This window comes from Camelus dromedarius, chromosome 6 (assembly GCF_036321535.1).
Source record: "Camelus dromedarius isolate mCamDro1 chromosome 6, mCamDro1.pat, whole genome shotgun sequence".
Classification (NCBI taxonomy): Eukaryota; Metazoa; Chordata; class Mammalia; order Artiodactyla; family Camelidae; genus Camelus; species Camelus dromedarius.
In genome coordinates, this window is record NC_087441.1 from 12,864,844 (window position 1) to 12,879,221 (window position 14,378).

At 38.1% G+C, this 14,378-nt stretch overlaps 1 protein-coding gene across 20 annotated transcripts in view; it reads left to right on the plus strand.

The window, feature by feature from the left end:
* Positions 1-14,378, plus strand: part of SYNE1 (spectrin repeat containing nuclear envelope protein 1) — a 427,973-nt gene that overhangs the window by 370,500 nt on the left and 43,095 nt on the right. For 19 of the 20 annotated variants that reach the window (XM_031456562.2, XM_064486565.1, XM_031456561.2 and 16 more), the window contains one exon: positions 1,308-1,474. In XM_031456562.2, coding sequence (XP_031312422.2) covers positions 1,308-1,474 — 167 coding nt within the window. Of the gene's footprint in view, positions 1-1,307; positions 1,475-8,595; positions 8,705-14,378 lie in introns of those variants that run through there. The other variant, XM_064486569.1, reaches the window with a different exon arrangement.

Genomic DNA, 14,378 nt, shown 5'->3' on the forward strand with positions numbered 1-14,378 from the left:
ATTGGTACCTACTGGCATTAACAGTCAAAAACATTTTACTTTAAAAGATAATCCAAGAGGATTATTTTACTATAAATACTATTTTAGACATGGAGTAATCCCTTTGAAATAAACATTTCTCTGTAAAATGATCTCAAATTTGTAATGCCGTATTATAACTATTAGTAAGTACATCCAATGTGTTGGTGTTAGAATCCCTTGGTGCTGAAGTAACAGAAAGGAGAGCAGGTGGGGCACTGGTCCTGCAGATAGCACGTGACACTGCAACAGAGCAACATTTCACTGGCCCCTCCCGTTCCTTTGGGGCCCTTTTTGCTTAGGTAATGGGCCTGAGAGGGTAGCCCCATGACCAAGGAAACTTTAGAGCAAGAGAAGGTTAAAATACCCATATTCCCATAGTACCTGTCTTGGTATATTATTTTGCTGAGAAAATATTTGCTGCCTAACAGGGGCTTAAGCCAAAAAGCGAAAAGTTCATTCTAAAGTTTGGATCTTGTCACTATGATAAGGGGATAAGAGGGTCATTGGTTCAGAGGTGAGGGGGGGAGGACAGGGAAGGATGGAGGGGAGACATTCTTTCATTGTCACTTAAATCATACCATTCAGTGGCCTGTCTCTTGCAAATATATGCTTTTGAGAGCCTGTCCTCCTCACCAAAAACAATCTTTAAGAGGAGCTACTACAGAACCCGGGTAAATGAAGGAGGTTTGAGACCCATTGATCCTCTGTGACTAATGGTTATTATTCTTGAGAGTTAATTTGCCAATGATTTATGTATTGTAAAATATTGACATTATTTAGAGGGTATCTGTTTAAAATGAAAGTACTCTTTTAAAACGTTCTGCACAAATATCAATTGACATACATATACATACATACATTCACACACACACACAAACAAGCCTCTCGGCAGCTATTTGTATGAAGTTTGATTCTAAATACAACATCTGGTTGCTGATTACAGCAATAAGGTAGTTTCCCAGCATTGAAATCCTTCAAGTTTTGTCTTTTGTTTCTACGTATATACTTCTGTTGTTTTTTTATGCCTATTTTAAGTAAATGGAAAGCACCCCCCCCCATTCCCTCTAAGAACATCCATATAAAAACTCAATCTGGATTGTGCCTACGGACTGAAAATAACAGGTACCACTAATTCTTGTGCACATGAACTGATGTTCACACGGTGTTCCTTATGCTCGATCTATTTCCAAGCAGTCGAGAACTGCAATTAGCACGTTTTAGCAGAGCCAGATTGAATGCATCAAGAACATGCTTTCTGACCTCTGTGATTGCTATTTATTATGCAGGATTATCAGGAGGAAATTGCTATTGCCCAAGAGAACAAAATACAGCTCCAGCAAATGGGAGAACGCCTCGCGAGAGCCAGCCACGAAAGCAAAGCGTCCGAGATTGAGTACAAGCTCGGAAAGATCAACGACCGGTGGCAGCATCTCCTGGACCTCATGGCAGCCAGGTAGGAAGGGCCCCGGTCGTAGCGCATGTGCACTCTCAGAGCATTCAGTCCGTCTTCCATTTCAGCTGAAGTTAATCCAGTAAATCTCTATGTCCTTTATCCCCTCATTTTAGTTTAGGCTTTAAAATTCTCCTTATTTCATAAATTTCATGATGTTTGCATTTAGCTGAAAGAGAGAAAGTCACATCCAAACAAAAACCATTCCAAAGAGAATATTCTTTATTTCGGGGCTTCATCGTGTTTAACTATGGAGGAAGAAAATAAAGCTGCTGACCAGTGTCTGTGGAGGGTGTTTGTGTCCGAAGTGGCAAAAAAAAGTGTGTGTATATATATATAAAATATATGGCAAATATATGGCAAAAATGATATATATTATAATATATACCATATTATATAATTATACATAATATATACATTACATATTATTGTAAATATTTTAAATTATATAAATTACAAATTTGATACATAAATATACTATATAAATACATAAATTATTACAAATTATATATATAATCACATTCCTACCCTCTTTCTGATTAGTAAGATGCGAGAATAAAGCTAATTATTGTCACTGCTTAGTTGCAACAATACTCTGCTGCATTATGGCAGTTTTGTGTTTAGCTTCAGTGATGACTGTAAGCGTCTGCCCTGTATCTGGGAGGAATATCACATTCAGTTCTGTTGCGGAAGGGCAGGGTGAGCAAAAGGGAACAGTCAAAAAGAAAAAATGTGTAAAGGTCTTCACTGGCAATGTGAGCCTGATACGACTGAATGAGGCACTATGTTATTTGATATAAAAAGGGAGTGACTAAGTAGATGCTTTATTTGAAGTGAACTCTGCTTCCTGTGAGAATGTAGCCTCCACGAGGGCAGGCGTCCTTGTCCGATCTGTTCACTGTACATCACAAGCACCAAGAACAGTTCCTGGACGCAACTTGGGCTCAGTAAATATTTGAATGAATGTGTGGATGGATACTTAAATAGTTGAATGGATGTTCTTCTTTATGGCAGTTAGGAAAGTTGGAATGTTACAAATGCTTCTGATTCACGGCCATTTTGGAGCTTTCCCAAAGTATGCTTTTTAAAAAATCTTGGTTCTTTTCCTTAGCCGTGCTGCATGAAGGTGGACATGACACGGTGCCTTCTGAGTACCGCGTGCCCACGAAACCTGCATGTGGGCACGGCAAGTCCTTATGTTGATTTTGAAAACGTTTATTGTATTTTTTCTATAAGGGAGTTATCAAAGAGGGTCTAATTGAGGAAGAGGTTATAATTTATTTTAGTAATAATGAAACAAAAGTGGCATAAATGTTTACCAATTTTTAAAATGTTTAACAACAGTGGGACTGTAATAGCAAACATTTACTAAACCCTTAACTTGTGCCAACAACCATGCTATAGGCTTCATGTGCATCTTTTCACGTGCTATTCACAACAGCCTTTGAGGTGGGTATTATTATTATTATTATACCCATTTTCCAGATGTGCAAAGCTGGGACTCAGTCTTGCCCCTGGTCATGCGCATGCTGAGTGGCATAGTCTGCATTCTCCAACTTCACAGCCCATGTCCTAGAGTCCTCGACACTCCTGTCCTTATTCTAGAGAATGCAGTTAAAGGAAATTAGATTCTATTACTTATGTTTACAATCTAATTTCCCAGTCCTTTGTTTTTAAAGTACTGATGGCGACTATGAGAGATTTGGGGGTTGCAAAGACAGAGGCCCCTTTCTTCAAGGAGTTCATGGTGGGAATAGAGACATGCAGAGGAATTAAGTGAAATGACAAGCTGAAAGCTGTGGTAAAAGTATTGTAAAAAGATAGAAACGTATGGTTTAGCTTAAACTACCCTAAGTATTTGGGCATATGTTGGTTTTAGAATCCTGGTGCTATGTTTAGCCTCACCTCTCAGTCACTGATAACCAAATCTTATTTCAGAGGCAGGAATTGAAGCCCTTTGTGCTATAAATACCCTTCTTAGGGAAGCCGCCCACTTGGTAAACATCCGTGGATTTTTTTCAGTCTGATTATGACTCATGGATTGGCTTGCGTTGCTTTGTAATCCAATTAAACTAGTTAATATTCTTTTCTAATTTTTAGTACTTCAGCAGTGTGCAATAGAGGGGTGCACTACATCAAATTATTTTAAATCTAATTTAATGTAATTTAATCGTAAGCAGCTGGCTCAGTGTCTACCCAGCTATTAGCCAACATTACATCAGATGAGCTAGGTGTTTCCTCCTCAGTCATGTTTATCTGTAATTTTCTGTCTGGTTTTCCAGTCGAGAATTTTCTAGATGTTATTTAGTTTATTTTTCTAAAGACGTGTTAGTAAATTTAACTCAATTAAACGTAGGGGGCATGAGCTTGCACTTGTGTCACTAAAATGCTCATATGTTCCTACTTTTGTAGCCTCATCATACACAGATGTAATATATATGTATTGTCCATTTCTAATGACCTCCTCAAATGTAGACCAGATGACATGTTGACCATTAATGTGTGCTGGGGTTTAACGCCACACTGGATTCATAGTTGCTTGAAGCCTCTCCTAAATGATACTCAGCCATCACATTTGCTTTCCATTTTTTGGTTTATTGGCACCTTGCTAGTGCACAGGCTAGAGGACCATCTCCCACACCCATCTTCAACTATGACTTGCCAGCTGAAATATTAAGTTTCTATGATTCATTCTCATTCACTACTCTTCCCTCTGCCAACTTTTTTTTTTTTAACAGTGATTCATTAACGCAGAACATAACTTATGCTTTTGGATATTTCTATGTTGTTTTGGTGTTCTTGCGGGAATGGAGAGGTTATTTTTGAAGATGATCATATTTTTAGGTGAACAGAATCCCAGCTAACAGAAAGATGGGGAAAGAAAAGAAAGAAAAAAGATTCCCTGATAATAACCTGCTAATACAAATAGAATGCGTAACTTTGAGTCAGTGTTTGTTACTAGTGGATTAGTTTAGATCTCTAAGTACTAAGTAGATTGTGTTTTGCTTTGAATTTTTAAACTCTCACCAAGCACTGTGAGCTTTTTAGAGTGAAAAATGTGCCCAGTTATCTTTAGGGCTCAATGGATAATGTTTTAGTAGACTTTCTAGACCTGCTCAGTCCAACATAGCAGTCACTAGCAACATGTGGCTATTTAAATTCATCAAAACAGAATACAATTAAATTAGAGTTTAATTTTAATTATAGTCACTCGGGCTAGGCATATTTCCAGTGCTCAATAACCACATGAGGGTAGTGGCTGCCTTATTGGATCCTGCAGAGACAGAACATTTCCATCATCCCAGAAAGTTCTTTTGGTCAGTGCTGGCCTAGGCAATTAAAAGCATTTCTTTCATTAAGAGTCAACATAAGAGGGGGCAGGATGTAGCTCAAGTGGTAGAGTGCATGCTTAGCATGCACAAAGTCCTAGATTCAATCCCCAGTACCTCCTCTAAAAATAAATCAAAAACCTAATTAACCCCCTCAAAGAAACAAAGGGTCAATATAAGAAACATTGGTGTAACTGTAATTCCTGTAAAATTGTTTTCAAGGATTCTGGCTCTCATTTTATCAGTGAATCCTATACAAAAACCCATAAAGCAATTTTTCCAGAGCCTAGGACTAACAGAAAATGTCTTTCAGCATCAGTCGTTCAGGGCTTCTAATAGCGGAGAATACATTGTTGGACATTTCCCATCTTGGTATCTGGGAAGGTCAGATTCAAGTTGTTTGCTTTGTTGTAATGACTTTTTTTTTTTTTAACAATTAACTGGACTCTCTAATATAGAGATTTCGCTCTACCAAACCTAAATACCCATCACCAAAAACAAAGCACGCATTAGTTATTTGGTTCTTTTTTTTTTAATAACAGCTTTACTGAGATACAATTCACACACCATACAACTCATCCACCGAAAGTTTGCAATTCAGTGATTTTTTTTTTAGTGAATTTACAGTTATGCATCCATCACCAAAATCAATTTAAAAATTTTCATTACCCTCAAATAAAAATTTTAGTCACTTTTTTTCTCCTCCACCCTCTCTCTCTCCCCCAGGTCCAGGCAACTACTAATCCACTTCCTGCCTGTTTAGATTTACCTGTTCTGGAGAATTTGTGTACATGGACTCATACAACGTGTTTTTATTATAATTACCTTAAACATTATATAGAAGTAAAAACAAATGTGTGTGTGTGTATATATACATATATATACACTATATATATACTATATATATATATATATATATATATTTAAATCTATTGAAAGCCTCCTGAGTATGAAGTCCTTTCTCTGCATATTGCTACAGGACAGAAGTTGGCAAACTTTCTGCATGGGGTCCTGTAGTTAAATTTCTAAGCTTTGCAGGCTGAAGGGTCCCTGACCAGGCCCTCTGCCCTTGTATTACAAAAGCAGCCTTAGACAAGCATGATGGGTTCCAATGACATTTTATTACCAAAGCAGGTGGGCAGTCATAGTTTGCAGACAGCCTTCCAGGGAAGTCAAGATGAAAAAGAAGATGGTTCCGAACCAAAGAAGGGTGGTTAAGTAAGGATACAAGTGGTCCTCACCTCAGGGCTTTCCTCTTTGTGTTACATCTTCCTGCTCTCTCTCCGTCTGGCCTGGCAGGCCAGCCCCTAATTCTTCTCTGTGCTCTTGCTTTCCTCCGGATTAGATCAGATTCTTCTTACCTGCTCGGTAGGCTTTGTATACAGAAGTCACAGCATTTCCCTTGACCATAATCAATATCTTGTGTGATAGATTGTTCGAAGTTTCTTTTCTCTACTGAAATCTTAACTCGTGTATCTCACTCAATATCCACAATAATCCCAGAACCTAACATAGTTGTTTGCACATAATAGTCACTCCAGTATTTACAGAGTTTCTCAGTCTGGGACAGGGGTGAAAAAGTGCCCTACATACAGATGAGAATATAGCAGAGCTGGATTTAGGGCTGCAGTTGCCTGAATTATAAGGTGTTTCTGCTTCGCCTATATTGTGATGTTAGGCAAATTATTTATCTTCTCAGTACTTTAATCACACATTGTGTAAAAGGTTATCTGGAGTATTAAATGAGATGGTACCTGTAACCCACTTAGCACAGTGAAGTGCTCAGTAAATGTCAGCTTTCATCCAAGAGCGAGTTTAGAGGCTTGTGCAGTGCATGGAAGGCTTTCTAAAGTTGCAGCAGCTGCCCTCAGAAAGGGTTTCAGTCTAATGGCAGTTCTGCCCAAACCAGAGGAAAAAGAAAACTTAATTCTTGGAGTTGGTGGCTGGTATTACCTCACGTTAATCAATACAGAAAAGTCAAGCCAGGGTCAGAAACACTTTGATGCAGCAAGCACAGAAATGACACAGAACTAATCAAAAGTCCTCAGTTTAGTTCCTCTAGTTCTGGCTGTGTGACCTAGGAATTACTGTATAACCTCTCTGAGCCCCAGATTCCTCATTTTCAAAATGTTCATTAAAATAACTGCCACAAGTCCAATGAGACAATGCAGAAGGAGGACCGGGTATACTATAAAATACTATATATGCCAGTTGTATTCTTTTGATGGCTACAGAGTATTCCCTAGATTTCATATACCATGATTTATCTGGTATTTTCCCTATTTATAGAATTGATATTGTTGCCATTTTCTGGCTATTATAATAACTGTGTCTCTAAAACCTTGCCTTGCTTTATATTTAGCTCATTAGAATAAATATATTGTGCTAAGGATAATGAGCATAGGAAAAAAAATTGACTCATGAGCAAAACTAAAAGTCAAAGGGAATTAAACTAAGGAAATAGTGGCAATGAAAATTTCTAAAGATCTCAAGTTTTTTAAAATGTTAGTCATAATCAAGAAAAAACAAATTTGCATACTGTTATGGAATCATGGCCAATATGTTCCTTTAACCAAACTTACATGTTTATATTCCTACTCAGTGGAGTAATTGTTTTTATAAAGAATTCTCAATAGTATATCTTTAAGTAGCAGGATTTGAAAAATAATTTTATTTGTAACTAAGTTTTCTGGAATACAATTTTTTATAAAATACTGGTTTGTTTCTTTTACAAAGAAAATGTATTACTATTTTAAAAGCAATCAGCTCACACAACCAGAACCAAATGCTTTGCTTTATTTTAGGTGCAATTCATCATATTGGCTTTAAAAAAAAACTTAGCAAATGTTCATTAGCTATTTATTTTAATTTATTTGGATATATGTATTTTTAAATCCAGAAAGGATTTAAAACTTCCAGCATTAGTCATATTTTATTAAACTACCAGTAATGATTTGGGACCTTACTTTCTTTAAAAGCTTAAATTATGAAATTAATAGAGAGTCAGCACAGAAAATTTAAAAACTCCTGATATGCACAAAAGAAGACAAGTTGTCTGAAATTCCACCAAACCAGTGAACTTTTTAAAATTAACTTAAAGTGAACAGATAATTTTTGTCACTTTATATCATTATTTTTAAAAGGACAAAGGTTTTGAATATGTAAGGGGAGAACAGTATTTCTTCATGAGTTCTCATGCTCAAATAGTCTATTCAAAGGTGAAGACCAGGCACTTTCCCACAGAATATCTTTTCCATCCTGTCTTCCCAAAAGAGCCCTTAAAGTCCTACTTACACCATTTGGCTGGCAAATCAAACTGAAAAATAAAAGAAAAAAACTGCTTCTTTTTGCTACTACAGTTTGCTATACTTGTGGAGGTTTTGCTTGTTTGCATTTGGGTCATTTACCTTTTCAAACATCCTTTCCAGTGTAACAAGCAGCCCGCAAGAAAAGTTAGAGTTCCTTCCAGAACTACCGAGTGCCGGTAGCCAGCCTTGTTTCTGATGCCCGTTTTTCTTTAGACCTGGGTCCTCCCCCTCCTTGCAGATTAGACAGAGCCTTTTCCCTTCTTACACTCGTGGCCTACATTCCAGGAGATCAAGCCTGGCACATGTTAATGAATGTAGGTTTTATTTAGAAACATGACCACTTGTCACTCACTGCTCAGTGTCATATTATCAGGCAGAGACTTACCAACATTTGTCTGGAGTGAGCATTTTCATAGTTCCATACACGGACCAGGGAAACTTTCATCCTCACGCAGGATTTAGCCTTTTGCTCTGCAAACCTAACTTTTGCAAGTGGGAACTTCATGGTGGTGGCAGAAGATCCGTGTGCCCTGAGGATGGCAGAGGACGGCGGTGCGGACGCAGATCTTCCAGACTGTAACTGCGATGTCACAAGGCAGGCATCTCCTTGAGTTTCTTCCATTGCGCATAGCTTTCATGTTCCGTGGGGGTTACAGGACGGATGCTGGGGCTCTAATCCGAAGTCGTTTTCGCCAGCCTTAAGTGGAGATGATGATTGGTGTTAGGAGATCGCTGGCCGTGGATTCCTAAGGGTTATGTGTTGGTTTGTTTTCTTGTCCCCCTCCTGGGCATGCAGAGCTGGATGAAAAGGTTAATGGACTTTGTTATGGCTCCATAGTCCGGTTGTCTCTGGACTGGATGCGTCACACAAGGGTACGGTTACAGGAGAGAGCCTGAGACACAGGAAGGAGATTCAGAGAAAGATCCAGTCAAAGGATCCTGCTGGTCCATCATCTGCTATTTAAAGGGTGGGCTCCTGGTGAAACTGAAATTCAGTCTTAGCCAGCTCACTGCTCTGTAGCTGAAAGCTTTCCCTTTATTGACTAAAAATCTACTCATATTTCCGGGGCCTGGTGGGTTTTGTGTTTGTTGACTAAAAATCTACTCATATTTCAGAGGCCTGGAGGGTTTTGTGTATGAGAAAAAATTGTTTCTATTTAGGTGTGTCACTAGGTTTTGGTTGCTGGCTAGTATAAGGGTTTTAAAGGTTTTAAACATGTTCAAAATGTAGAGATTTATATCTAAAATAGTAATTTAGCACATATGCAAATATTTATGTCATGATTTTTCATTCAGTTGGAATTTCTCACTTGATTTTTTAAAAATATTTTTCTAGTACCATAGCATCCTCCAACTAAATCCCTACTGGCGAATAGAATTTATTGATGATCCTTTTTGGTTCTATTATTTATTTTGGGGGGAGGGGGGATTAGGTTTGTTTGTTTGTTTGTTTGTTTGTTTGTTTATTTATTTATTTGATGGAGGTACTGGGGATTGAACCCAGGACCTTGTACTACTGAGCTATATGCAGCCCCCCCCCAACTTCCTTTACTGTTTGTTTGTTTTAAATTGAAGTATATTCAGTTACAATGTGTCAATTTCTGGTGTACAGCATAATGTTTCAGTCATACATATACATACATATATTTGTTTTCATATTCTTTTTCATTATAGGCTATTCCAGGATATTGAATATAGTTCCCTGTGCTATACAGAAGAAATTTGAGAATTTGAGATGTGCAGATACTAACTACTGTATATAAAATAGATTTTAAAAAAACAAATTTCTTATGTATCCCACAGGGGATTATATTCAACATTTGATTCTATTATATTTAGAACATGAAATTATTTTGTTTTGGTTTATGGAGCTACTAAATTTGTTTGAAGTAAAATAGTGAGGTGTATGTGTATATATATATGAAATATGTAGATATATATTTGTACATGTATGTATTCATGTGACAATATTAAGAAACTGGACAACTGGATTTAGTTCCTTCTCAAGAAAGGTCAGGTGCCCAGTATACACACTGGACTATGAAAGGAGAACCAGAAAGTGCAGGGACTTAAAGACTCACCAGGTTGACACAGACTTGTGATGTCTGCAAACAGCTATTTTGAACTGTAATCCTGGAAGCCTCCAAGGGGAATTTCCTCAAACTCCTTACAATGATAGATAAATAAAAATATTGTGACCCTTTGCCCAAGGATTTCCTTTAAGGAGGTGATGAAAAAAATGTGGGACATTTCCTTTAAAAAACAATGATCCTTGTCCTGCAAATATCAAGTTTAATAAGCACAAGGAAGGTGTATGGGGGCTTTGTTCCTCGCTTCCTCTCAGCTCACATCTGCTCCCCGCCAAGACACACACAATATATTTCGCTATTTTAGTTAAATACACTTTTTAAAAAATGAGAAAGGAGAACCACATAAATGTTCACCCTCACTGACTTCGCTAAGATTTACACATTCATTTGAAAGAGGAACTTGTCCCTAGACTGTATGAACAACTGTTTCCATGTCACAGTGGCCTTGACATAGTTCACTATCTGCTCTGACCATTGGAACTTGTTCAGTGTTATACAGGATTACCAGTTCAGCAGACAGTATCCAATAGAACAGTGTTTACTCATATCCCTTTGTGCCTTGGATCTTTTGATCATTTATGTAAATGAATTTTGAACCAAGAAAATGAACAAAGTTTAGTCCTTAACAAATAGACCATTTGCAAATGTTGGACCTAGAGGAAAATTTAAGTGTACATTTAATATCACATAAATTAAAAATAAATGAAAATATGTTAACTAAATTAAAATATTTTAGCAAAAGCACTGATTATTCATGTTTAGCAGGCATTTAAATAGTACCCAACTTTGTGCAAAGCACTGAGCTTAGGATGGCAGCCAAAAGTGGAAAGGGAGAACCCAAAATAGAAATTCACAGTTCTGGTTTTCCAAGGAACTTCCCTGGGGAAGAGGAACATGTGCGTAAATAATACCAGGGAGTTCAGAGAAGGATAAGAAGGAAGCGGGCACTGAAGGAGGTGCTCTTCCAGCCTCTGGCTGCACACAAAACCCTGATGATGTTAGGAGTTCACGGTAAAAGCTGTAAAGCCCCATCCCAAAGTATAGTCAGCATTCAGATCCTACCAGATCTGAAGACAGGAAGCTGGTCAAGCGGGAGAGGTTCCCGAGAGGACGTTCTTACTGGGGTAAAAGCAGGACAGACGTCTCGGTGCAGTGAGCCATTCTTCAGTCCTCTTCCAGTGGGTTTATTGATTGTAGACTATCTTTTCCATCCGGGACCCTAAAGCAGGACGGCCAAGTTCATGTTTTAAATCGCAAGCCCATGTCATGGTCTTTGGTAGAACATACACCCCGAACTTTACTCCCAGTAGCTGTTCTGAAACTGTCAGTCACTGACTGACACTCAAGTGAATTTTGTCTGATATAGGAGAGAAGTGTGGCTGGGTTGTATGTAAAAGTTCTTGTTCAAAGCTAGTGCCTTAAAATGCCCTGGGGACAGGATACAATTCATACTTATAAAGCTATAGAGAAGTCTTATCTTGAATGGAATTATGAGTCACGATAAACATACTGCAACACATGTTTTCTGTTCCCTAGCCACAGATTATATTGTGGAACGTGAACATAATTTTTTAAATATACATGTTTTTTCCAAACAGTATAAGGTAATGCACCTAAGAGTGCCTTTACAAACTGAAAATGTCATTCAAATATAGGTATTATTATTATAATTAGTGAAATGCAGATATTATTATAAAGCACCGACCACAGTAAAAATCCATTTAAGCATTTGTATGACAGAGAGAAAAAGTGGTTATGTCATGATTAGATTTTCATTTGAGAAAGAAACATTGATTTACAGAAACTGTAATAGAAGGGGCGCTATGAGTTTTAAGCAATTAAAAATGAATAAAAATGCTCAAAATACTTTGGTCGTGAGACGTTTTCTTCAGAGAGGTGGCTCTTGACCAAAGCAGCTTATCAGAGTCACCTGGAGAGGACTGTGGGAGGAGGTCAGGAGAGAGTTGACAATTGGCAGGTGTGGTCAGAAAGCAGCCCATGTGACCCTGTTCCAGTCCCAGCCTGAGAATCACTTCCTTGCTACCTGAACGTACCACCGTCGAGAAATACTAGATGATTCGAGTGCAAGTGGTCCGTCTTGGGGAACATTCTGTTGCAGGTCCCTGCCTTGAAATACATCACATCCTTAGAGTTTTACAAGTCATGCTGCTCTTGACAACTTTTTTTTAGCAGATACCTCTTTAGTTGCTTCAAGTTGACACCTCAGAGATGAAAGTATTTGGCTTATCTGCCTCTCATTTCTGTTATGAGCAGTGTCAGTAAGGTGACCACATTTCCTGAACCAAAAGGCAGGAGCCACGGTCTAAAAGCAGAACTGAATTTTAAGTAAAGGCTGTACCAGGAATCACGGATCACATGCTCCTCCTCCCTGTCACCTATCTTTAGAGCAATCCACGTCCACCCAGCCATGTCAGACCCTCAACAGGGACTTAATAGTCGACTTCTGCTACTGTTATTTGATCAGAGAAGAGTTGAGAAATAGTATCTGTGCCCCTCCCAGACTCCTGCCCACACCCTGCCTCACTGGGAAATACCTTTTAGAACTAATTTGCCTGTCCCTGCTCTGTGTGCCCTTGACCCTGCCTCCTCGACGTCCTTGCTCCGCTGTCCATATTCATCTGTAATTTCTCCCCTCTTTCTTTTGCTTTTGGCTTATTTCTCATGAGTTCCTCATTCTCTGCCTAAAAGCACTCGAAAGGTCTTCCAAATATTAAACTGCATTAAACAAAACAGACAAAGAATTTTCCCTTGGAGCCAGATCATTCTACAGATTTTATATCGTATTTACTCACCCTCACTGCCCACCTTCTCAAAATCATTAACAATACTCTTATCAGAAGTGTGTTTCTTAGCTCAGATGCTTTCTGTCTTCTGTTTCCACCGCCCTTGATGAACTACTCAGGGTCAGCAGAGCTCTGCTAATTGCTCTTTTTAGGACTCATTGTACTATCCCGTTCTGCCTTGGACAAAGCAGACCAGTGGTTCCACACTTCGGCATACCTCAGGCTCACCTGGAGGGCTTGCTAAAAACGTGAATTCCCGAGCCACACCCCCAGAGGTTCTGACCTCAGTAGGACCCGGTTGGAGTCTGGAAATCTGCATTTATTTATATATATTTTTTATTGAAATGTAGTAGATTTACAATGTTGTGTTAATTTCTGGTGTACAGCATAGTGATTCAGCTATATGTATGTATGTATGTATGTATGTATGTATGTATATATATAGGTTATTATAAGATACTGGATATAGTTCCCTGTGCTATACAGTAGGTCCTTGCTGTTTATCTGTTTTATGTACAGTAGTTAGTATCTACAAATCCCAAGCTCCCAATTCACCCTTCCACCACACTCCCCCTTTCCACCCTGGTGACCACAAGTTTGTTTTCTATGTCTGTGGGTCTGTTTCTGTTTTGTAAATATTTGTGTAAATGACATTTGTGTCATTTCTTTAGATTCCACATACAAGTTATATCATATAGTACTTGTCTTTCTCTTTCTGATTTGCTTCACTTAGTGGAATAATCTCTAGGTCCATCCATGTTCCTGCAAATGGACATTTTTGATGAGAAAGTTCTCTCAAAGAAGTTACATGAGGTTATATGAGGCAGACCTTGTGAATCTTCTGAAGGGAACATTCAGATCACATTTGACCAACACTTCCTTCTTTTTTTTTTTAATTATTTTCTAATTGAATATATTTGACACAGTGTGTAAATTTAAGGAGTACACTTTATTAAACTTATTTGTTGTAATATGATTGCCATTGGAGTGAGATTTATCACATTGCATAACTCTAATACAGTATTGTTGTCTGTATTCATTATACTGCACATTAAATTTCTTCAGCTTACTTACTGCTCATTGCAAGTTTGTAGGTTAAATACCGTCAGTCTTTTCCCCCCATCAACAATTCCTTGTAACTTTTCTCACTTTCAGTTCTATGCTGTACTTTCCTCCTTCCTTTCTGATTATTTTTTTCTTCGTCTGTGATTCCTCCTTCTTTAACCAGCCTTTTAAAACTCATTCTTCTTAGTCCACCCCCTTTCAGATTGAAATATATCCTTTCACAGGGCTTCAATTCTGTTGGCCAATGCAGTTGGCCAGTAACTTAATCAATGCAATAAATTCTGTCCTCTCTTCTGGACCTAAGAACTGCT